The sequence below is a fragment of the Pleurodeles waltl genome, chromosome 7 (genome assembly GCF_031143425.1).
Source record: "Pleurodeles waltl isolate 20211129_DDA chromosome 7, aPleWal1.hap1.20221129, whole genome shotgun sequence".
NCBI classification, from domain to species: Eukaryota; Metazoa; Chordata; class Amphibia; order Caudata; family Salamandridae; genus Pleurodeles; species Pleurodeles waltl.
The window spans coordinates 1,260,190,937-1,260,215,384 of NC_090446.1; the positions used below are offsets into that span (position 1 = coordinate 1,260,190,937).

A 24,448-nucleotide genomic window follows, 5' to 3' on the forward strand; every position below is an offset into this window, starting at 1 on the left:
ATTTATATAATTACACTGACTTTCATCTATTCATGTGGTCCTTGCATTATTCCTGAGGGGTACGGGGTAAATATGTTCTATTACTGCATCTGATTGTGTGTATGGTGTTGGGGTTGGGGGTGTTATGAGTGTGTGTCACTCTCTTTTTCCACCCCCCTCCCCTGTGTGCTAGGCAGATGTACTCACCGTGGTCATCTTCACCGTCATTGGTTTTCGTGGTAGAGCAGGACGTAGAAAATCATTGGGAAGATCTGCAGTTCAGGCTCCATGGCGACGTGGTTCTTCCCTGAGTCTCCAATGGTGAGTTGTTTCCCTTCTGTGCAGTGTTTCCGCCAGGCTTTTGATGTCGCTGGTATCACCCCGGAAAAGGTGGCGGATTGGGATGTCATAATACAGTGTGCAGAACGTTGGCTTCCGCCTGGCTGTAGGCGGCTACTGCTGTGGTGCCTGTTGATTCCGCCCTGGCGGTCGGTGTGGTAAAGTGTCTGTCTGTCTGAGCTCTTTCCTCTATGGTCATAATTTGGCAGTATTTGGCCGCCATCCTTACATTCTGCCTGAAAGTTAAACCAGAACACAGTTAATATGTTAGTGCGAGAAACAGTTCTTTGTGTGTTCAGATTAAATGAATGTGTAACTCACAGTAGCATGACATTTTTAGGTAACACATATAGTCATCTTTCTATTGCTATAACGTCAGATGCCCTTGCTTAGGAATTATATTAGAATAAAAGGTACGCATAATGACTCATAAATGTACCAGTGACCTTGCTGAGATTCAAACCCACCAGGTCAGAAATGCCTAACTGAAAAGTACAATATTTTGGTGAGGAATGGTTTTCATGTCAAAATCCATGTTTCCATGCTGTAACTGGGTCTGAAACCAGACTGAGTTGTGTCAAGAAGTTGGTTTCATTAAGGTATTTGGTGACATGGCTGTTGATTTCCTCCAGGACCTTGGCCAGGAATGGTAGCAGGGAGATCGGTCTATAGTTGGTGAACTTTGAAGAGTCCTCAGAGGGTTTCTGCATCATTGGAGGGACTTGTGTGTTTCCAAGCATCTGGGAATGTCGCAGAAGAGGTGGATGCATTCAGAATGGGTGTGAGCATAGGGTTGATGGATTGCAGTCCTCTGGAATAAGCTGTGTGGAGGCAGAGGTCTGATGGGGTCGCTGAGTGGATTGATGTCATGGTAGCAGTCATTTTTTCTGAGCTGATAATGACCATGTGGTTAGCATTGGTTCTTTGGATAAGATCAGGAGGTATTTGACAAAGTCTGTTGGATTGAGGTGAGGACTGAAGTTGCTCTAAATGTTGGTGTTTTTCTTGCTGAAGAATTGAGAGAGAATGTTGTACAGCTCCTGTGAGTGAGTGAGTGATTTGAGATTGAGGAGGCTGATGGTGAGGCACAATTTTCACAATGATCAATATTTCTTTGCTTCTTTTGGTGCTGGCATCAATACTGTCTGTAAGAGCAGTGCGTTTTGTGGTCTGGATCATTTGGTGGTAGAGTCTTAGTGGGATTTAAACATGGCACTGCCTGTATTGTCTCAGCTCATTCTCCATTTTTCCTCTAGCTGTTTGCAGTGGTATTTCATCAGTCTGAGTTCCTCCATGTACCAACTAACATGGGAGCCTAAGCACGGGATCTTCTGTATTATTGGTGGGGTGGTGAAGGGGAGCTGAGATTAAATTAAACTCCTAATGGAACAGCCAATGTTGTAAAGTGTTTCTTTTGAGAATGCAGAGTAACCATGTCAGCCTACACAGGCAGCCTGCTGCACAAGTGTGACTCTGCCCACACCAGGTGCAGGCATAGTCCCTTTACTGCCCATGGTGCTGGTCACTCACCCCCTAAAGCAGGCCTCCTACAGCCCGGGAGGCAGGGTGCAGTGTTCTATGAGTGAGGACACAAATACATGAGCATATATGATCTTGTGATAGCATTTAAAATGTAAGCTAACATGGAAAACTGGAAGTCCATAGGATAACATGCTCAGGATTAACTAGCATGTGACCAGGTGGCACCGTTAGAGGGTGCCCACCAAGTTACCAATCTCTCTGCTGTTTTGGCGAGCTCCTTGAGCCTCTGCCACCACAGACAAAAGTCAGCCCTCCTGATGGTTGTGCTAGTACTTCCACGGGATGGAGACAAAGGACCTGAGCAGGCAGGAAGTCACACCTTCTTTGTCCCAGGCTGGCTAGTGAGAAAAGGTAAACAAGGCGGTGCGTCTCAAAGGCATCATCCACCCTTGAAATTTAATGACTTGTCCCACAGTGGAAGACAAAGCTCTCCCTGCCCTGCCCAGCCCAACAGGAGGGATAATTAGCTATGCAGGGGGTGTACACTCCCTAAAGACTAGCCGCACCTTTAGGGTGGGCTAGGGGGTCTGTACAGCCAAGGAAGGGTTGTGCCACTGGGTAGGAAAGTAACCTATTTCCACAGGAAATAGTCACTACACGGTCTGGCTATCCACAGGGACCAGTAGTCCATTGGCCACTGCTCCCCTCACACTCAATGCTCTCTACAACCAGGTTTTAAGGGGCTTCCCTGGCACCAGAAAGTTAGATCTTACTTGTGAAGTAGAAGCAGTACAAGGAAGACATTGTGACCGACAATAAGACTGGGACTCCAGCCGCAGCACGAAGAGAGGACACAGAGGTGACCTAAGTGGACCACCACTGAACTGAGTGACTGACATGTGCCTGAGTTAAAGACTTATTGGTCCCAGCAAGAGGGACTCCAGTGGACACTAAGAAGCCAAGCAAGACTCCCCTGACTGGTGGTACCAGTACCCTGTTAACTGCAAGAGTAAACATCTTGCTGAAGTCAAACACCTGTGACCCCAAAGGCTCTGTGTGAGTGAGTTTCAAGAAACTCAGTGTCCATCATCCAAAGAGTAGCAGTGAGGTCTCTGCCAAGATTCAAGCCTCTACTCTCCGCCAGATTACCTCAAGCCATCGAAGTACCAGTGGACCACCTTTGCAGCTACCAAGGCTTGTTTGTCACAACTCCAAAAATCAACAGCCACTCGGACATCACTGACTCCAGAGCAGACCCCCAGCATAGAGACCGATGTTGGCAATGACCACCGTCCTGTAGATGTGCATCCTGAAGAGAGTGACCTCAAGAGGAGCAGCTCAGCAACTTTGGTGCAACCAATGCTTGTGATTGACAGCAAGAAGCCACCTCTGCCCCCAGAGCCACTGGACTTGGAGGCAAAGTTCCAACTTTCGATTTCTGGTCATGCCCCCCCAAGACCTTTACATCTAAGGGTGGAGCATGTGTCCACTGCCAAGTACCCATTAGCTAAGTGATGCAAATGCACCATTCAGCCACGGAGCCGTCAGCACCAAGAACAGCCAAAGCACCTCTGCACCCTGCACCATGGGCAAGGTAATAAAAAAATGACTGTTGACTCTTGGTCTAGGGCCCTACAGAACCTTAAGTCCAAGTGGGTACACCTGAGCTCACCCTACAAGTGCCGGAGTGCACACTTTGATTTTCTCCAATGACTTCAATGGGAGCCATTTGAACAGTGAAAGTACCCTATTTTCTAAAATGTTGGTTGTATGTAACTTAAAAAGTTCATTTTGGTCACTAAATTTATACAAATGTATGCATTATTTTTCTAAATTGGTGTCGGATTTCTTTTGAGTCGTGTCATTTACTTATCATCCGTGTTGGTATTGTGACATTCTTTACATATGTTCCTCTAAGTAGCCTGACTGCTCTTTGCCATACCACCAGGACTGAGCTAAGGTTTACTAGTGTTAATCCAAGGTCCACTACTGGGTAACGTGCTAGTATTACATGGTAAAACTCCCCATACATACCGCACAATACTTCCACCATGCTACAGCCAACAAATGTTTTCCTTTCTTGAACAAATACCTTTTCAAGGATATATGTTGGAGATCACAATCTTTCATGTGGTATGCCCCCCACATTTTTGCCTCTGTAGCTCAACCCATTTTTGTTGACCATAGGACTCTGCACACTTTACTCCTGTTAACCAATAGTAAAGTGCTTCTACATTAAACATGATAATATTGGCACATACCCAACTGACATATTTAATTTACATGTAAGTCCCTTGTATATGGTAAAACATGTATCAGTGGCCCGTAAGTTAAATGTGACTAGTAAACTTCTGCACTCGTTCTACCAGCCATGAAAATGTCACTGTAAATCATGTTGAAAGGCCTGCCATTGCACCCTGAGTGGGCAGTTGTAAACTGTCATTTAGACCTTGCAAAATAAACCTTTTTCCAGGCCTAAGCCTTCCCTTTTAATACCTGTAATTTTCCCCTAAAAAAAGCCCTACATGCCAATAGGGGAAGTTGCTTGGTATTTAAAAGTTTAGGGTATGTGGCATAGGCTTTATGGGGGTCATTCTGACCTCGGCGGTAAAAGGCGCCTACCGCCGGTCAGAAATCCTCCATAATCCCGCCGCGGTCGCGGAAACCCGCCACGGTCATTCTGACCCGCAGAAGGCAAACCTCCGAAAATCCGACCGCCACAACAGACCGCCAGACCAGCGGTCGGCGGAAAGGTGGAGGTGACCAAACCTCCACCGCCACGCCAACAGAAATACGCCCATCCCATTACGACCCACGAATCCACGCGGCGGTCATTCAAACGCGGTATTCCATTGGCGGGACACACCGGCGCGGTCAGAATACCCACCAACGAACAAAACTCACCCACATTGGACGATTTGAATCCCACACACCTGATACACATACACACACCACTCCCACACACACAATACAATATAAAACACACACCCACATCACCCACAAACCCCTACGCTTACAAAATCGTAAAGAAGGCAAGAGCGAGACACCAGCATCCAAAACATAACAGCCACAGCCACTCAACACCATCACCCACACACTATCCACACACAAAACAACACACACCACCACACTCAACTCACTTAAATACACATACTCCACCCCACACATCATACACACCACCCCATGGCACCCCAAAGACAACCCCGCTTCACAGACGACGAACTCAGGGTTATGGTGGAGGAAATCGTTCGTGTAGAGCCCCAGCTGTTCGGCACACAGGTCCAATACACCAGCATTGCCCGGAGGACGGAGCTATGGCAGAGGATTGTCGACAGGGTGAACGCAGAGGGACAGCACCCCAGAAATCGGGAAGACATCAGGAAGCGATGGAACGACCTACGGGGGAAGGTGCGTTCCATGGTATCCAGGCACAACATCGCCGTGCAGAAGACTGGCGGAGGACCCCCACCTCAACCCCCACAATTCACATCATGGGAGGAGGAAGTCTTGAACATCCTGCATCCTGACGGCCTCGCAGGAGTCGGCGGAGGAATGGATACTGGTAAGTTGAAGCTTCAATACTGCTTCCCCCCCACCTGCATGCCAAATCAGACCCCAACCCTCACCCCCATCCTCGAACCCCACCCTCACCCCCACCCCCATCCTCACCCCCACCCTCACCCCCACCACCATCCTCACCCCCACCCTCACCCCCACCACCATCCTCACCCCCACCACCATCCTCACCCCCACCCCCAGCACACCTATTCCCCGCCAATGTCTCACCATCACAACCCACACATCCCAAAACCTAGGCCTGCATGCGTCCACTAAGCATGGACACCCATCACCAAAGCATGCCCAATGCATATACACATCCCCCCCACAAGCCACCCTCACCAAAGCCCCCACACACGAATGCCAGCACTTGGGGACACGGGAACCCACAGATACACCCATATGCCACACATTGAAACTATAACCATACCTCTATACCCCTGCAGGACCCGACCGTCAACACACCGCGGCGGAGGGGCCAGAATTATCCACACCCCCCACCCAAGAGGCCGTCAGCGATGACAGCAGCTCTGTCGATCTGGACACCGATGACCAGCCCGGACCATCGGGGACCTCTGGACAGTCGGTTCCCCTCACACAGGCACAGGCCACTATAGACCCTAACCCCTCTGGGAACACCAGCACAGCTCCCACCCAGCGGGCCCATGCCTCTGTCTCCAGGGCGCGTCAATCTGCGGTGTGTCTACCACTACAGGGCACCCAGGATAACCCACCACCCCAACAACAACAGGGACCTGGGGGCAGTGGTAGTGGGCACACCGGCCAGGGGGCAGAGGCCCAGGGAAACAGGGCAACTCGGCGGGCAGCTGTGCGACAGGGGGGGGAGGAGAGGCCCAGGGAACCCACTCTCCACGAGGTCCTCACCACCATCATGGGAGCATACAACCGCTCCCAGGAGACGATGGCGACAGTACTGGCCCGGTTCCAGGAGATCCAGGTGCTGCAGGAGGAACACTATCGGGGGTACAGGGAGGACATCCGAGCCATCAACACCACCCTGTTTACCATGGTAGGGCTGCTGCAGGACCTCGTAAACAGCAGGGCGGACACTGAACAACACCCAAGGGCCCCTGCCACTAGCCGGGACCAAGAACAGCCATCCACCTCCGCCGGCGCTAGTGGACAGGAGGCCCCCGCACAGCAGCAGCCCACCAGACCCCCACCTCCTGCAGGAGAAGAACCACCCCGCAAGAGGGCCCTGAGATCTCGCAAGACAGAGTAGGATGTCAAGACCCCCGCCAGCAATGGATACCACCTGATGTCATCCCACTGTCCCACATTGTCACCCTGTCCATCCTCGAACTGCCCATGCTCCATCTCTCCACAGGCCTCTGGACAATGCACCTGTGTGACTGTTACTCTGGACTCTGCCATGGACATTCCTTCACCATAGCCCCCACCCACTTGAAACCACCCATCCCATTTTGAGCACTTCAATAAACACCTATTTTGCACCAAAATATCAGGAGTCTGGCTGTGATTTCAATAGATTGTAATTGACATGACAGTGCAAATATGTCCTTGTACATGGTGAAGTCAACAAACAGCTGCCACAAAGCTGTAGTCCATGGGGAAACGAAGCACAGGACTCGTAGTGGGGACCCCAGATCTGAAATAGGGAGGGAAAAGCCAAAACTCAGTCATCATACACTGGGGCAAATAGACAGGCAGCAGAGATGCTGCAGAGTAGTTAACTTTTACTAAATTATCTTTGAAATGTTACCTGTGTCCTATTGGAAGTACTGTTCAATGATTCTGTCCCTGTTGTCTGTTTCAGCCCCGTCGTCTTCCTCCTCGTCACTCTCCTCAGGTTCCACCGCTGCCACAACACCACCGTCTCGACCATCCTCCTGCAGGAAAGGCACCTGGCGGCGCAAAGCCAGGTTGTGAAGCATGCAGCAGGCCACGATGATGTGACACACCTTCTTAGGTGAGTACATTAGGGATCCACCGGTCATATGCAGGCAGCGAAACCTGGCCTTTAGGAGGCCAAAGGTGCGTTCGATCACCCTCCTAGTACGCCCATGGGCCTCATTGTACCGTTCCTCTGCCCTGGTCCGGGGATTCCTTACTGGGGTCAGTAGCCACGACAGGTTGGGGTACCCAGAGTCACCCACTAGCCATACACGGTGTCTCTGTAGCTGTTCCATCACGTAAGGGATGCTGCTATTCCTGAGGATGTAGGCGTCATGCACTGACCCTGGGAATTTGGCATTTACATGCGAGATGTACTGGTCAGCCAAACACACCACCTGGATGTTCATTGAATGGTAACTTTTTCTGTTCCTGTACACCTGCTCCCTGTCTCTTGGGGGAACCAAAGCCACATGGGTCCCATCAATGGCACCAATTACGTTGGGAATATGTCCAAGGGCGTAGAAATCACCCTTCACTGTAGCCAGTTCGCCCACCTCAGGGAAAATGATGTAGTTCCTCACGGATTTCATCAGGGCAGACAACACTCTGGATAACACCTTTGAAAACATGGGCTGAGACATCCCAGAAGCAATTCCCACGGTTGTCTGAAATGACCCACTTGCCAAGAAATGGAGTACTGACATGACCTGCACCAGAGGGGGAATCCCTGTGGGTTGGCGGATGGGGGACATCAGGTCGGGCTCCAGCCGGGCACACAGTTCATGGATAGTGGCACGGTTAAGACGGTAGGTCAGGATAATGTGGCGTTCTTCCATTGTCGACAGGTCCACCAGCGGTCGGTACACGGGAGGATTCATCCGTCTCCTCGCCCAACCCAGCGGACGGTGCCTAGGAAGGACAACATGGAGCACACAGTCAGGCAACCCACAGGTACGTACTCACAGCTAGCACAGTATACGATTCTCTATGCAGTGAATGGCGTGTATGAGTGGCTATGCAAGGCCTAGGCCTGTGTGACGCAGTTGAAATTGAGCCATGTGGGCCCTGGAAATGGCGGCTGCCTGACCTGTGAAGTGTGACAATGGGATGTGAGGTCAATGCGCTGGCGTGGCACACCGCGGCGGGCGGCGGGCCAAGACCGCGGCGCGAAGCCGCATTGGTTAACATTGAAGCCTATGGGTTTCAGGAGCCAATGGCAAAGGGCGCCGGCGGTGGCGGGACGCACCGCCGCGGTACGCACCGCCGCGGACGTGACCGCCATTTTCTATCTACTTATCCACTTGCGACTTGAACTTTCACAGGAGAGGACCTATACTGCAAGTGTTGCTGTGACCTCGGTCTGGAAGGGACAATGGCTGCTGCGACTGGGGAAAGGGCCCCTGCCTTCACTGGAGAGGAGTTGGAGAAACTTGTGGATGGGGTCCTCCCCCAGTATGCGCTACTCTACGGTCCTCCAGACCAACAAGTGAGTTTAATTCTATCTGGATTTGGGGCCACTGGCTGGCTTGGGGGCCTGGCGGGGATGGGGGGCATGTTGGGGCTGGCGGGGGCCTGGCGGGGATGGGGTGCATGTTAGGCATGGCGGGGGGCCTGGCGGGGGGCCTGGCGGGGATGGGGGGCATGTTGGGCATGGCGGGGGGCCTGGCGGGGGGCCTGGCGGGGATGGGGGGCATGTTGGGCATGGCGGGGGGCCTTGCGGGGGGCCTGGCGGGGATGGGGTGCATGTTGGGCATGGCGGGGGGCCTGGCGGGGGGCCTGGCGGGGATGGGGGGCATGTTGGGCATGGCGGGGGGCCTGGGGGGGGGGCCTGGCGGGGATGGGGGGCATGTTGGGCATGGCGGGGGGCCTGGCGGGGGGCCTGGCGGGGATGGGGGGCATGTTGGGCATGGCGGGGGGCCTGGCGGGGGGCCTGGCGGGGATGGGGGGCATGTTGGGCATGGCGGGGGGCCTGGCGGGGGGCCTGGCGGGGATGGGGTGCATGTTGGGCATGGCGGGGGGCCTGGCGGGGGGCCTGGCGGGGATGGGGTGCATGTTGGGGCTGGCGGGGGGCCTGGCGGGGATGGGGTGCATGTTGGGCATGGCGGGGGGCCTGGCGGGGGGCCTGGCGGGGATGGGGTGCATGTTGGGCATGGCGGGGGGCCTGGCGGGGGGCCTGGCGGGGATGGGGGGCATGTTGGGCATGGCGGGGGGCCTGGCGGGGGGCCTGGCGGGGATGGGGGGCATGTTGGGCATGGCGGGGGGCCTGGCGGGGGGCCTGGCGGGGATGGGGGGCGTTGGGCCACTGGAAAGGAAAATGCTGAGTAACTTGAACGTGGTATTTCTCCCTCCCTGTACGTGTCACATAGGTCCGCGCCCATGAGAAGATCGGGATTTGGCGTGCCATCGCCAAGGAAGTCCGGGGCCTGGGGGTCCACCATCGACGGGGCACCCACTGCCGCAAGAGGTGGGAGGACATCCGCCGCGGGACCAAGAAGACCGCCGAGTCTCTGCTGGGGATGGCCTCCCAACGTAGGCGGGGTGCCTGCCGTCAACTGAGCCCCCTGATGTTCCGGATCCTGGCGGTGGCCTACCCTGATTTGGATGGGCGCGTGAGGGCAGCACAGCAGACACAAGGGGGTGAGTACAAGCATCATCTACTCTGTTGTCGTGCAGTGGAGGTGTCTGGGTGGGGGAGGAGGGCTGTGGGTCCCCCTAGGCCAGGGCGATATCTGTAGGCTGGGCACCCCCGTAAGCCCCTGTGTCCCCAGCCACCACCCTCAGTAGTGTGTCAGTACAGCCATCCCTGGGCCGTGTCATCCATGGGTGCAGTTGACAACTCTAGGCGTGTAGGGCATGTTCCACGGAATGCGTAGCGGACCCCAAGTGCGCAACTTAGTGCAGGGGGCATCTGTGTCTGTCATGTCCGCTAACTGTACCGGAGATCCATGTACTCAATATCCCTTTATTTCTCTCTCCCCCCCCCTTTTTGTTTGTCTTTCTGTGCTTGTGTGCATCAGCATCATCAGGCGGAGGAGAAGTGGCATCGGGGCAGGAGGGAGCTGCATCTCACATGGCCCAGGAGGGCCATGCCACAGAGTCAGACTGGACCAGTGAGACGGAGGGCGAGGGGAGCTCCACGACGGGGACGACTGGAGCCTGCAGCGACACGGACACGTCCTCGGAAGGGGGCTCCCTTGCGGGGGTGGCACCATCCGTGCCCCCCGCCATTACAGGTACAGCCGCCACCCAGCGCACCATCTCCGCCCTCCCAGCAGCCCCTCCGCGTTCGCCCCGTGCCCGCTCTGCCAGGAAGCCGGGCATCTCCTTCGCCCCAGGCACCTCAGGCCCTGCCCCTGTTACCCCCGCTGCCCTCAGTGAGGAGGTCATTGACCTCCTCCGAACGCTCATTGTTGGGCAGACTACCCTTTTGAATGCCATCCAGGGGGTGGAGAGGGAGGTTCATCGCAGCAATGCGTACCTGGAGGGCATTCATTCGGGTCAGGCTGCCCATCAGCGATCGTTCCAGGCTCTGGCCTCAGCACTGACGGCAGCCATTGTCCCTGTCTCCTGCCTGCCTCTACTAACTCCCTCCTCCCAGTCTCCTGTTCCTCTGCCTGTCCCACCCACACCATCAGACCAGCCTGCACACACCTCAACACCGAAGAGAAGCTCATCCAAACATAAGCACCACAGATCACCCAGACATTCACACACGCAACATTCCGATGCAGACATGCCAACAGTCACTACCACCTCTGTGACCCCCACCTCCTCATCTCCCTCCTCCCTCCCTGTGATGTCTACACTCACACCTCCATTCACCTCACCATCAGCCAGTGTTTCCATCACCAGCACACCCTCCACTCCAGTCCGCACACGTGCAGTCACCATCCCCACTGCCATTTACACGTCCCCTGTGTCCTCTCCCACTGTGTCTGTCACCCCCTCTTCCACACCACACAAACGCAGCCACCCACCCACCCAACAGCCATCCACCTCACGACAGCCTATCCCTCCTGCACCTGCACCCAAAGACAGCAAACGTGACTCACCTACAACCACATCCTCTCCCTCCACTCCCATTCCCACTGTACCTACCACTCTCCATTGTCCCAAGAAGCTCTTCCTCGCCACTACTAACTTCTTTCCTGACCCTGAGCCCCCCCCTCCTTCTCGTCGGGGTAAGAAGAGCACCTCAGCCACCACCAGCCCTGCAGCCCCCTTGACAAGGGTGCAGGGGTATTGGAGCCCGCCAGCCCGCATGTCTGGATCTTCGCCCAGCAGCAAGGGGACAGCCAGCCCACCCCCTGGGAAGAGGAGCAGAAGGCGGAAGGGGCGCCGCAGGAGCCCGCCTTCTACATCCCCCCCGGACACCACCCAGAGACAGTCACCAGCCACAGCTCCAAAGGGAGGCAAGGGCCACAGGCCGACGACTAAGGAGGGCAAGGGCAGCAAGTTGGAGAGGTCAGGCAGCAGGCCTGCTGCCCAGGAGGAGCCCACAACCCCCATAGCCGCTGCCCCGGGAGGAACCGGCACAGCTGCCCTGGGAGAGCCCACCACCCCCATAGCCGCTGCCCAGGGAGGACCCAGCCCAGCTGGCCAGGAGGGCCCCACCACCCACAGACCAGGTGGGCAGTGAAGGAGCACCATCCCCGCTGCCCAGGAGGGCACCACCAGGCAATTAGCAGTTAGCCATAGACCGTCCGCCGTCTCAAGAACCGCTGAACTGGGCCCCGCCGTCTCAAGAACCGCTGAACTGGGCCCTTCAGGGCAAGAACCGCTGAACTGGGCCCCGCCGTCTCCAGAACCGCTGAACTGGGCCCCGCCGTCTCAAGAACCGCTGAACTGGGCCCTTCAAGGCAAGAACCGCTGAACTGGGCCCCGCCGTCTCAAGAATCGCTGAACTGGGCCCTTCAAGGCAAGAACCGCTGAACTGGGCCCCGCCGTCTCCAGAACCGCTGAACTGGGCCCCGCCGTCTCAAGAACCGCTGAACTGGGCCCTTCAGGGCAAGAACCGCTGAACTGGGCCCCGCCGTCTCAAGAACCGCTGAACTGGGCCCTTCAGGGCAAGAACCGCTGAACTGGGCCCCGCCGTCTCAAGAACCGCTGAACTGGGCCCTTCAGGGCAAGAACCGCTGAACTGGGCCCCGCCGTCTCAAGAACCGCTGAACTGGGCCCTTCAAGGCAAGAACCGCTGAATTGGGCCCTTCAGGGCAAGAACCGCTGAACTGGGCCCCGCCGTCTCAAGAACCGCTGAACTGGGCCCTTCAGGGCAAGAACCGCTGGCCCTTTGGCAGACGTGGCAGGGCAGGATCTATCTCGGGCAGGGCTGCAGGATGTCCTCTGGCCAACTTGCCTCCTCCAGTGGCAGTGGGGTCTGTTATGGACTGTATGGACTGTGGCTTTGCTCTCCCCAGGATGGCCCAGTGGGCAGGCCACCCACTGTATGGACTGTATGGACTGTGGCTTTGCTCTCCCCAGGATGGCCCAGTGGGCAGGCCACCCACTGTATGGACTGTATGGACTGTGGCTTTGCTCTCCCCAGGATGGCCCAGTGGGCAGGCCACCCACTGTATGGACTGTATGGACTGTGGCTTTGCTCTCCCCAGGATGGCCCAGTGGGCAGGCCACCCACTGTATGGACTGTATGGACTGTGGCTTTGCTCTCCCCAGGATGGCCCAGTGGGCAGGCCACCCACTGTATGGACTGTATGGACTGTGGCTTTGCACTCCCCAGGATGGGCCAGTGGTCATGGAGTCCCCTCGTGGATCTGGCGTCGTGTACTCAAGTGGCTGAGGTGCCCCCCCTTCCCTTCCCCCTGAGGTGCCTGTCCTATTTTCTTTCTGATGCCCCTGCAGTGTTCTCTCCGTGGAGTTCTTGTCGTGGGACTGGGCCTTGCCCCTTTGCACAGGACCCCTGTGATCCACGGACAGTGGTTGGACTACATTTAGTAGCTGTATATATTTTGTACATAGTTTATTTATTTATTTGGATTACTGGTGTCCATATTTCAATATATCTGGCCGTTTATGATCTCTTCTTTTAGTCTTTGCATTATTTCGGAGGGGGGTGGTTTGTGGGTTGTGACAGTGATCTGTGGGAATGCATTGATGTGTGTGTTGTAGTGGGTGTGGGTGGGTGGGTGTGTGCCGGTAATCTTTTCCCTCCCCTGTGTCGTAGGTGCAGTACTCACCGATGTCTTCCGCGCCGCCGGGCGTGCTCCTGGTATATGAGGAGGAATAGGAGTGCGGGGATGACCTGTAACTCTGGCTCCATACTGCCGGAATCTCGCGTGGAGTGCGTAGAGGTGAGCGTTTTCCCGTTCGTAGTCTGTTTCCGCCGTGTTCTTATCGGCGGTGCTCCCGCCCCGGAAAAGGTGGCAGATTGGTGGGTCGTAATAGGGTGGGCGGTACTTTGTCTGCCGCCGGGCTGTTGGCGGGAACCGCCGCGCTGTTTGTTTGTACCGCTGTGGCGGTCGGAGTGTTAAGTTGGCGGGCTGTGTTGGCGGTTCCCGCCAGGGTCAGAATGCCATTTTTAATACCGCCGGTCTGTTCGCGGTCCGACCGCCGCCTCTCCGCCGACCGCCAGGGTCAGAATGAGGGCCTATGTGTCCTGGCAGAGAAAAGTCATTTTTCACCAAAGTAAATATTCCTCTACCAACTGAAAATACTTGGTTGCATTACACAACTTTACAATGCTTAATTGTGGTTTGTGAATAGCTAGAGAAATGATTTAAGGGCTTATTATATTAGTAATTTAAAATGTAACTTAAGGGTAAATTCAGAATCTGCATTACCATTCTGAACACAACACATTTAGAAAGTTGTCCTTTTCCTGCCTAAGCCAAGTGTTATTTTCAACCAGTGTCCAGTGTGGCGTAACTGTTGAATGGCTTCCCTGTGGTGAGGTTCACATTGTTCACAGACACTGGACAAATGGCCTGAATGTGGAGATTTATTTTTCTTCTCAGAGTAAGATGGCATTTGGGTTGTCCCCAGCCACTTCCTGGACTCCAAAGAGTGCCTACCATGGCACTGGCGAATGTAACTCACACATAGCCTGCCTCCCTTTGTCTTCCTAGTTAGCCTGGTTCCAAAACAAGTGTGAGGGGGAAAGCCCCATATATAGTTTGGAGTGATCACAACAGAGGATGTGCCCATTATTATAGCCAATCCCTTAGGTGGGCACCGAGATCTCTGACCAATATGAAGCATTCTGCCATGTTAGGGGTTGTGGAGAAGGGCATTGTAGGATTGTTTACAGTAAAACACACCGCAAGTGCTGTAAAAGTCGGTAGGGTCATCGCTTGGAATTTTTAGCACATTGTTTAAGGAGCAGCAAGAACCTTCCCCTACCCACAGGCTGGCACTGGAATAAAAGTGTCATCCCCAGTATTCCTCCCAGAACACTTCTAGACCTGTGAATGTCAGAAGAAAGAAGGAAACCCTGCTGTCTGAATCCTGAAGGAAGACTAGACCTGCTTGCCTTCAACGAAGGACCTTTAAAGTGACTACATGGGACAGTTGGCAGAACGCCTGTTTGAGTTAAAGGGACACAACAAGCTTCCAGTGGTCTTTTCCTGCAGGTCTCAGTTGACCAGTTCTAACTGGACCTGCCTAGACCCTGCTGTTGGCCTCTGATGGAGTGTGTCCTAACTCATGATTAGCAGCTCCCAGGTCATGGACCCTTGGCTAGAGTGTACTTCTCCAACCCAAAATAAAAAGCTTGAACTTCAAACATTTTGCCACCTTTTCCTATTGAAAACTGGTGAAAGACTGGGGCACAGTTGAGCTGAAGCCATAAATGACAACTTGCTGGTTGCTCCGTATAAGGAGATCTGACTTCGGATAGATTTTTATGTCTGAATGTAGAAGGCTTGATCGCAACCAAAGCTGATCAGCAACCCTTCCTGGGACTTTGGAAATCTATGGCTCAGACCTTTCCTCTTTTTGTTGACAGCTGCACCCGGATCACGCTGTTCAGGACCTGCCATTGTTGAGCCCTGCATTGCTTCCAGCTTGCAGTTTGCCCCAGAAACGTTTCTTTGTCAGAAAGTAAACTTATCACCTGTCGTTGGCTTTAACGTTTCACTTTGACTCAGTCTAGCACAACCTGATAACTGTGGTTGGTGCTTTGTGCTTTTGAGCTCTATTTTTAATTCAAATTTTAAAAATATATTTCTCTGGTTATGCTTTTCAGATTTTTGTTTTCATGTCATTTGATTTATTAAAGTTTGCTATATTTTTCTAAAGTAGTTTGCAATTTTTCTTATGTTGTGATTTTACTTTATAAATGTTTAAATGATAAATAAAGACTTTACACATTTCCTCTGGGCTACCCCTGACTGTGCAAAGGTACCAGAGTGTTAAGCACATGTTTATTTATTGACATTTATGGTTAATCCTGACAAGGTTTGTGATTATTATTTGATGATTGAGATTCTCACCCCTTCCCTCAACTAATACTCCAATTTCTTACTCTGTATGAAGTGACATAAGAAAAATAAAACAGAATTACAAATATACAGTTAGATTAAATACTACACAATTTGTCCAAAACAGTTACAATAACAAACATCAAATGCTTCTGTTGCAAACTTCAAAAATCCATAAACAAGCTACTGCTGATTTGAAAGCAGATCAAAGTAAAAAAATGTTAAATATCACATTAATTTATATTCCAGTATACTTTGCTAAGAATATAACACATTACAATATTCTGAAGGCTTATATTAAAGGGTTCCTAAATTATTATTTTTAGCGCGTTAGAAAATAGTTGGGCTAATAATGGTCGCACAAATACTTTACATTCGTAGTGAAAACAACTAAAGTCCCTAGATTAACAATTCTAAAACAGCCTAAAAGCTATACTTTTCTGTGATTCATGTGTATGTATCTACCAGAAATACATAGCTGTCTTGTCTAATACATGAAAACAGTATCACACCCACATTTTAGAAAAAAAGAGGTAAACATGTGTAATACATCAAAGAAACTATTTCCACTGCTCATTTTACATTTCTCAGATACAAATTTTATATATATAATTTCTCAGAAATATTTGGTGAAAGGTCAGAGAAGGTAATCTAGATAGATTAAAAACAGTTCTAGTTCTGAGAAAGGAAGTAATTTATTTAATTGTTTTAAATATTGTGTAGAACCACTTCTAAGGTTGCTTATCCGTAAAGAGCAATACAGTGCTTCAGGGTGCCCAAAGGAGCATTTAGGATTAGTTTGCAGTGTGATAACTGCATATTACAGAGAATCAGTTTGCAGTATGATAATTGTACATCGCTACATTGCGTCATGTTACAGTCCATAATATAGCTGCAAACGTGCATTAGGGCATTTTAGAGAATACCAAATTAGAAAGCTTTGCAATTTATGCTATAAACTATAAACTATAGGTTACAACGTAGCGACTTAAGAAATTACTAATTCACAATCTACCAAAAACCACTAACATTTCTGTTTTGTTTGATTAGCCATGTTCAAGATGGCCCTTTCTGCATGGTCACCCCCAAACCTTTTACTTTTTGCCCTCCAGTTTTTGCTGTATCTTTTTGTTGGCTTTAGGACTCTGAGCACTATACCACTGCTGACCCATGCTAAAGTGCATCTGTTTCTCCCTTAAACATAACATGGTGACATTGGTGTATACTCAGCTGGCAGATTTTATTTACTTATAACTTTCTAGTAAAGTGGTATACCTTATACAGAGGACCTGTAAAGGAAATGCTACTAGTGGTCCTGCAGACTGATTGTGCCACCCACTTAAAAAGCCTCTTAAACATGTCTCAGTCCTGCCATTGCAGAGCCTGTGAGTGCAGCTTCATTGCCACTTTGTAGGAGGCTGGTCCTCTATGAACTGTGCAAAACTAGGCTCACTGTGCAGGTGCTCGAAGCAACCAAACGTTGGTTTACAGGGGTGAAAACTAGACCACCTAATGGTCTAATGCAGTGGGTTCCAACCTTTTGACTTCTGTGGACCCCCATTTTATCAATACTAGAGCCCGGGGACCCCCACTGAATCATTATTGGAACACAGGGACCCCCACTGAGTCATTACTGATAGCTGGGACCTAATATTATTATATTTTTTAAGCAGTCGCGGACCCCCTTAGGAGGCTTTGCAGACCCCCAGGGGTCCCGGCCCACAGGTTGGGAACCACTGGTCTAATGTTTTTGGTAGATTGGTCGAGCAGTTAGGCTCATTTTAGATAAGTCAAAGCATTTATTATACACACAGTATCAAGAGAGTAGGGCACACACTCAAAAGAATAACTTAAGACCAAATTACAAAAATACTTCAGAGTTTTATACATTTTTTAAGACCAAGATCATCAAAATCAGGTAAGTACTTTTTAAGTTATGAATTTTTAACTTGTTAATAAAGTTATTATTTTTGTGCGTAACTACACACCGTAGGAATAAACAGAGAAATACTCTAAAAATTCATAGTAAATCAGGCAATGCTTTTACCAATGTCTCCTTTTTTAAGTATGTCAAGGTACCCTGGATCAGCTGGAGAAGTTTGGGCAACTGCTGGTTTTGGTGGGAGCAGCTGCAGAAATTCGATGGAGCTGATGCCATGCCACTGCGGGTGACCACCTGGAAAAGCACTGCACGGTTGGACTTAAAGTAAAGTCCCCTTGGAGTGCTGAGGTTGCAAGGAGAGGGGGACCCTTAGGGCACAGCTGGATCTTCAGTGCAGGGCTCAGGGTGGCTGGGTGCAGAGCAAATTGGTGAGTCCGGAGCTGTGCTCAAAGGGTCCTTTGGAAGTCAATGGTAGGTCACTTTGAGATTCTTTTGAAGGTCAGCAGGGGCACTCTGGTGGGAGGTCCAGATGGCGCCTGAAGTCCCTGGACTGGGGCTTCATCCTGGTCCTTTTTCAGTCCAGAATGTACTGTCCAGTAGCTGGGGCTATTGCATGCTCTGGCCACTGGAGGTCGCAGTATCACAAATCTTGGCACACTGCTAAGTCTTGTCTGGTGAGTCTTGTCCTCATGGTCTGACAGGTGACATTCAGCCCGGCTGTGGCATGCGGTTCCTTGGTCAGCAGCCAGTCAATGAAGTGGCCTTTACTGGGTCTTTGGCTCTTTGGGAGTTGTAATGTGATGCCTTCACTCTGTCTGACATTTTTGTCAATTTTTGAAGAGTGGAGATCCTTTGCGGGTTTGTTGAGTCCGTCCAACATCCAAGCAGCTTATCAGTGGAGAATGCAGAGTCATGGGTGCAGCAGGCAAGGTTTGGCGCCTTTTCTTGGTGCAACAGGACTTCAGTTCCCAACCCCGGGTCTTCTTTGTTGCTGGTCTTCTTTTGTCTGTGGAATCTGATTTCTTGTGGGTGCTTTAGAGCGGAATATAGTAGTGACCAATGGGTCATCTACCTTAGGGTGGCTACACCCACTAAGTGACCACTTCCTGTGGGCAGAGGTCACTTTCATACACCTGATTGGTATTTTCCTTCCATGCAAGATGGAGGAAAATGAAATGGAGATGTATCTCGCATGCAACACCTTAGGGCTGGTGCAAGCCAGGACTGACCACTCCTCTTGTCCTTTGTCTGGTTTCCCGCCATTGCTCCCACCAAAAGTGGGGGTTTGCAATGGAGGCGGCCATCTGCTGCTAGCAGCAGGCCTGGGGTTGAGAAGGGCAGTGCACATTCTTGAGTGTTAGCAACTCCATCCAGAAAAAGCTTTGTTCTGAACACCACAGAGAATGATTTCTCACCCCAGGGACCCAGACTCTTGTCTGGTGGTGGCAGGCTGGTTGTGACAGGCCAGCAACCATGCCAGGGTAGTTAGTTTTTGCAGGAAGCACCTCTAAGATGACCCATGGGTACATTTTGCAATAAATCCAATGCTGGTACCAATTTGGATTTATCATTCTGAGTTGTTTGATACCAAACAAGCCAGGGTTCAGGGTAGCCATCAGGTAGCTGTGAAACGCGTACTGACTAGTGTCCGGCACATGCATTAAAATGGCTGCCCTGTTCACTTACTATGTCCCAGGCTTGGCAAGGACACAGAAGGTACATATTGCTCATGCATCTATGCCCACACATACCATATAGTGCACCCTGCTTTAGCACTGGAAGGCCTGCCAGAGGGGTGACTTACCAATAGGGTGTGCAGTGTATTGTGGACAGGGCATACAGGCTCTGTGCCATTTTGAGTTTGTCTTTTGGGTTTGCATCAGAGCACTCACACTGCAATGGCAGTGCGCCAGGGTGCCTCTGAATGCATGGCCATAGAGCGGGGGTCTTCACACTGGGAAGTGAGTCCGCCTAGGAGGGCCTCAAATGATGTCAAGGGTGGTTTTTACCCATTTGTAGGACCTGCCTGACTAGAACAGTATGTTTGGTATAACATATTTGATTGCATTTTCAAAACATTGACATAACGTAACTGCAATGTTTAAATATGTCTAGACATCTTTAAACATTGCCAATTTATTAGATTATGGGGGTCATTTTGACCTCAGCGGTCTTTTTTAAAGACTGCCAAGGGACCGCCGTGCCATGTAAGTAGTATTTAAGACATATCCTTTCTAGGTTATACATGTCCTAGTAGTGAAAAAATCCCAAAGTTGTTTTTCACTACTGTGAGGCCTACTCTTCTCATAGGCCAGGATTGGGAATTCCTTAATACACTTTTAAGTTGTAATTCCTAATCAGAAAGCAGCTTTGTCATGTTTCATATCATTGGAATGGTAATGATAAATCCTCTTTATTGGTAAGGTTGGATTTAAAATGAGAATTTAAGAAATGGCACTTTTAGTAAGTGGGCATTTCTCTGGTCTTATTGCTCTGCGTGTCTTGCAGCCTGTCTCCAATACATGTCTGGGATAAGTGACAGTTTCACTTTGGGCATTCCCTCTAAACAGCCACAAACACAGGATGGTTAAGTGTGCCTGAGCTCTTATCTGCATTCAGCTCTATGTATGTGCATTCTGAAGCACCTTCCTGGACAGAAAGGGTGGAGGGGAGGTGACACTCTTGAATGGAGAAGTGCCTGCCATCACACAAAGGGCTGATTACCCTCTACTGGAAGTCTGGAGCCAAGACTGAGGTGAAAGAGGGACATGTGAACTTCAAGCAGCTGCTTTGAAGTCACCCCCTTCAAAAGCACATTTGGGTATAAGTACTGCGGGTCTGACCCTACCAAATCAGTACACTCCTGAACTCAGAAGAACTCTGCTGGAGTAAAGACTGCGATGATATAACAATTGCCACTGAACCTGGACTGACTGTTCTGAGGAACTGCTTCTCTGCTTTTCTGAGCGGCCCTGATACCTGCTGATCTCTGCCCTGCTGAGGACAAGGACTAGGCCCATCTCACTTGAAGGCATGATGTCTTCATGGGCTTGCTGGCTTGCCTCCTGTTTTTGAAGTCTAAAGGACACAAAAGACTTCTTGCAACTCTCCTGGTGCAGCTGCACTATGCCTTTAGTGAGTTCTACTGTTGCCTGGGGTGCCCTTTCCAGCCCTTGGCTTCAGAAGTGGGTTCTGTAACTGTTTTCTGCAAAAACGGACACATCGTCACCATAGCATCTGTCAGAACCAATACTTTGCACTTCAACGCAGAGGCTGTTCGACTATAGCAGATCCACAGCCTGCACTGCCAGCGACGATGCTCTGTGCGGCCTCAATGATGACACATTGTCTGTATACTAACAGAGCCCACAGAAAACACAGTGACCCGATGCATGGAAAATATCGACACCCCATGCCCTCGACATCAACGCTTTGCTCAATTAAAGATTCTTTTTCAATGGCCCCTGAGTGGGTTCTGTAGCTGGCTTACAGTCCATCGTGGTTGGCCGGCACTTTGGATTAGCACCGGCCTCTCGTGACCTCAAGTAACCTTTTGACTGCAAGTGACTCTAAGCACTATTTTTAGTTTATTCTCTAAACATTCATTCTCAACTTCTACTTATTGCTTTATTATTGTTTTGGTCTTGTTTTATTCAGATAAATATTCTTTATTTTTCTAAACTTGTGAGGATTTTTTGTGGTGTTTTCGTTGTGCTACTGTGTGTTGCACAGATACTCTACACATTGGGCCAGATGTACGAAGCCTGTTTGCATTTCTTAACGGTCCGAATTGGTATTTCGGGCCATTAAGAAATGCAAACTGGGCTTTTCTTATGTACAAAACCTTTTAGGGAATTGCAAGTTGTAATTTCCACCCTGTAGAAATCGCAATTTGCGATTCCCAGAATAGGAAATGTAAATAAATATTTCCGTTTCCTATTCTGATGCACCATGCATTTCCAGAATGCGATTTGGACATTTTGGAGATGCAGATGCCAGGTGCAATTTAAAAAAAGCACTGCAAGGTGCTTTAGTTTAATTGCAATAGAGCACACAAATGCCCTACAGGCATATGTGTGCTCTACAGGTGCACCCCTTTTATAAGGGTGCACCAAGGGGGGCCTTTTTCCCTTTGCCATCGCTGGCTTTTCATTCCCTAAATAGCGAATGAAAAACCGGCCCATTTACTCAAATGCAATGGGATTTCTTAATAGTGATTTCCTAATAGCGATTCCTATGTCTTTAAGAATCCCTATTAGGAAATCGGTATCCTTTGCATAGCATTTTGCATTTCTTAAACAACAATTTTGATGAAGTCGCTATTTAGGAAATGCTTAATTGCATTTTTGTACATTTAGCCTACTGTCTTTTAAGGGTAGCCTGTCTGCTCTTTGCCAAGCTCCCAGAGGATGGGCACAGGTTAATTTAAAGGATGTATCTGACTTACCATGAGTAGAATTGTGGTCCTTACTTAGACAGGGTGCATACCTCTGCCAACTAATGACTTAGGGCCAGATGTAGGAAGTTCCAATTTTGCGATTCAGAAATTGCGAGTCGGAGCGACTCGCAATTTCCGATTCGCAAAATCGGATGCAGAACAGTGTCTCAGACACCGTCTGCGATTCCCTAAGGGGTCGCAAAGACCCACCTAATTAATATTAATGAGGTGGGTCGCATTTTGCGACCCCATAGCGAGTCCCTGCACTCACACGGATGGTGGCCTGCTGAAGACAGCAGACCTCCATGTCTCTGACTGCTTTTTAAATAAAGCAGTTTTTTTTTATTTTGTAACCCGTTTTCCTTAAAGGAAAACGAGTTGCAAAATAAAAAAAATAACGAAACCATTTGGTTTCGTTTTTTCAGAGCAGGCAGTGGTCCATTGGACCACTGCCTGCTCTGAAAAAACATTTTGGGCAACATTCAATACAAAGGGGAAGGCTGGTCATATTGAAACGCACAACACTACACTGTGCCAGCCTCCGTGTGCATATATAAACCGCAAAAGGCCTAACTTTTATACTTTGCACTTTTTTGCTCTTAGATTGGCCTGGTGCAAAGTTTGCTGTTGTTAGGACATTTTACTAACTGAATTAGACTGTGACCACCGCATAATAAAATAAACATGGGTGGACATAAACAAACGTGGAGTAGCCAAGAGTAGTATACCCTAATTGAGCATCGTGTTAACAGTTTTGAATTAAACCCCTGTGGTGGTTGCAGGTACAAAACTCCTCAAAATATTCAGGAGAATCTTTCATTAAAAGTTTGATGATATCCAGCAAGTAGGCGATTACGAAACGGGTGCTCCAATAAACAGAATTAACCATGTTAGCCATGAATTGCAGTGGCAGTGGCCATAAAGCTAGTATTAATTCAATATGGAAATCAAGACTTTACGCAATATATAATGGGGTTTTCTTTTATTGCCCCGTGCAATGTCTTCTTTCAGTATAAATCGTATTTTCTGCTCATTTCTACAGTTATCTACAAATAATAAATAGCATAACACATGAAACACGAATTGTGTAAGGCTCGTAAGATTTATTTTTCTTCGTTAATGACAATGTACTTAATTGTATCATTGTTTATTTGCATCCCTATTGCCAGCTATAAAGTTACTGATGCTAGCATGTCAGTTTACACGTTCAGAGTTAGGCAGTTTAGTATTATAAAGTGTCAATGTACGTTCAGGGTTACATAGTCAGGGTAGAGGTTTTGCATCAGCATTCAACAATGAGGATTGTGATGAAGGGCACGTGGATGATAAACAATCTTAACGCTGATTGGCAACAAGAAAGGAAGAGTGGAAAGAAAGAGCCAAGACCATCAAGAGAGCCAGCTTCTCAGTACTTTCCACTGATTACTTAGGAATCGGGAGAGGGGAACCACTGGTTAAGAGATTTATAAATGACATATGACCATCTGATGCAGATGCTCTCTCTTTTATTTCAGGGCCTTTGTAGTTCTTTATGATTCAGGCGAATGGGTCGAGAACCTGGAGACAGTGAGCGCTGAATTCTTTGCCCAAATAGCTGATCTTACAATCAAGCCACCAATTTCAGAAACCTTGCAAGACCTCTTCGTCGCAGCAGAACGTGAGGATTTCTCATTGACAGATGCTTGGGAACTACTCTTTACTAACCCTGCTACAAAAAAAGTAAGACTCATCAACTGCAACTATTGTCATTGGTTGATTACAGTTGGGCATGATTGTTTTTTCTCAGGCTTACCAAGATATGTTTTTGGTGTAATTACGAAACTGCCTTCTATTTCATATTTAGTGATAACATCATTAATTGACAATGCTACAGTACATGTTGATTTCTGAACATTTTGGGAAATTTAAATTTCAGGCCACAAAATGTAGTCTTGACCCTGCTGCTATAGGAACAGTCCAGACCAAACACTCGAGACGGATCGTCCGTGAACCGGAACACAGCAACCCAGGACTGGTTTCCCCCTAGTTAAAGGCTGATCAGCCAGGTATATATTGGTTCCAGTGGCACAGTGTGCACAGGACTCATGTCTAAGCATACCTGTTTCACTTTGGACAACAAATTAAGGGCCAGATTTATGAACAGGCTGCGCCATGCTTGCACCATGCAGCATGGTACATGTGTGGAAGAAACCACTAAGCCATATTTTTGAAGCCATGCAAAGCCACTTTACGTGGCATTGAATGGCCTCAATATATGGACTAAGGCAAAGCAGCACAAATCACCTTACTCTGTGCCACAGAGACATTCCATGGGCATTGCATGGATGTTCCCACACAGTTCCCATGGTTTTTGACCTTGAAAACTTGGAAATGTGACAGAAAGATATCCCCCCAGGAGAGGTTTAATGAGGAGAAATATATTTATTTCTACTCATCTTTGCCTCACTTATCCACATA

At 49.8% G+C, this 24,448-nt stretch overlaps 1 protein-coding gene across 5 annotated transcripts in view; it reads left to right on the top strand.

The window, feature by feature from the left end:
* Window positions 1–24,448, top strand: part of LOC138246148 (cytosolic phospholipase A2 gamma-like) — an 823,362-nt gene that overhangs the window by 240,363 nt on the left and 558,551 nt on the right. For all 5 annotated transcript variants that reach the window (XM_069200427.1, XM_069200426.1, XM_069200424.1 and 2 more), the window contains one exon: window positions 23,506–23,710. In XM_069200427.1, the coding sequence (XP_069056528.1) occupies window positions 23,506–23,710 (205 nt within the window). The remainder of the gene's footprint in view (window positions 1–23,505; window positions 23,711–24,448) is intronic.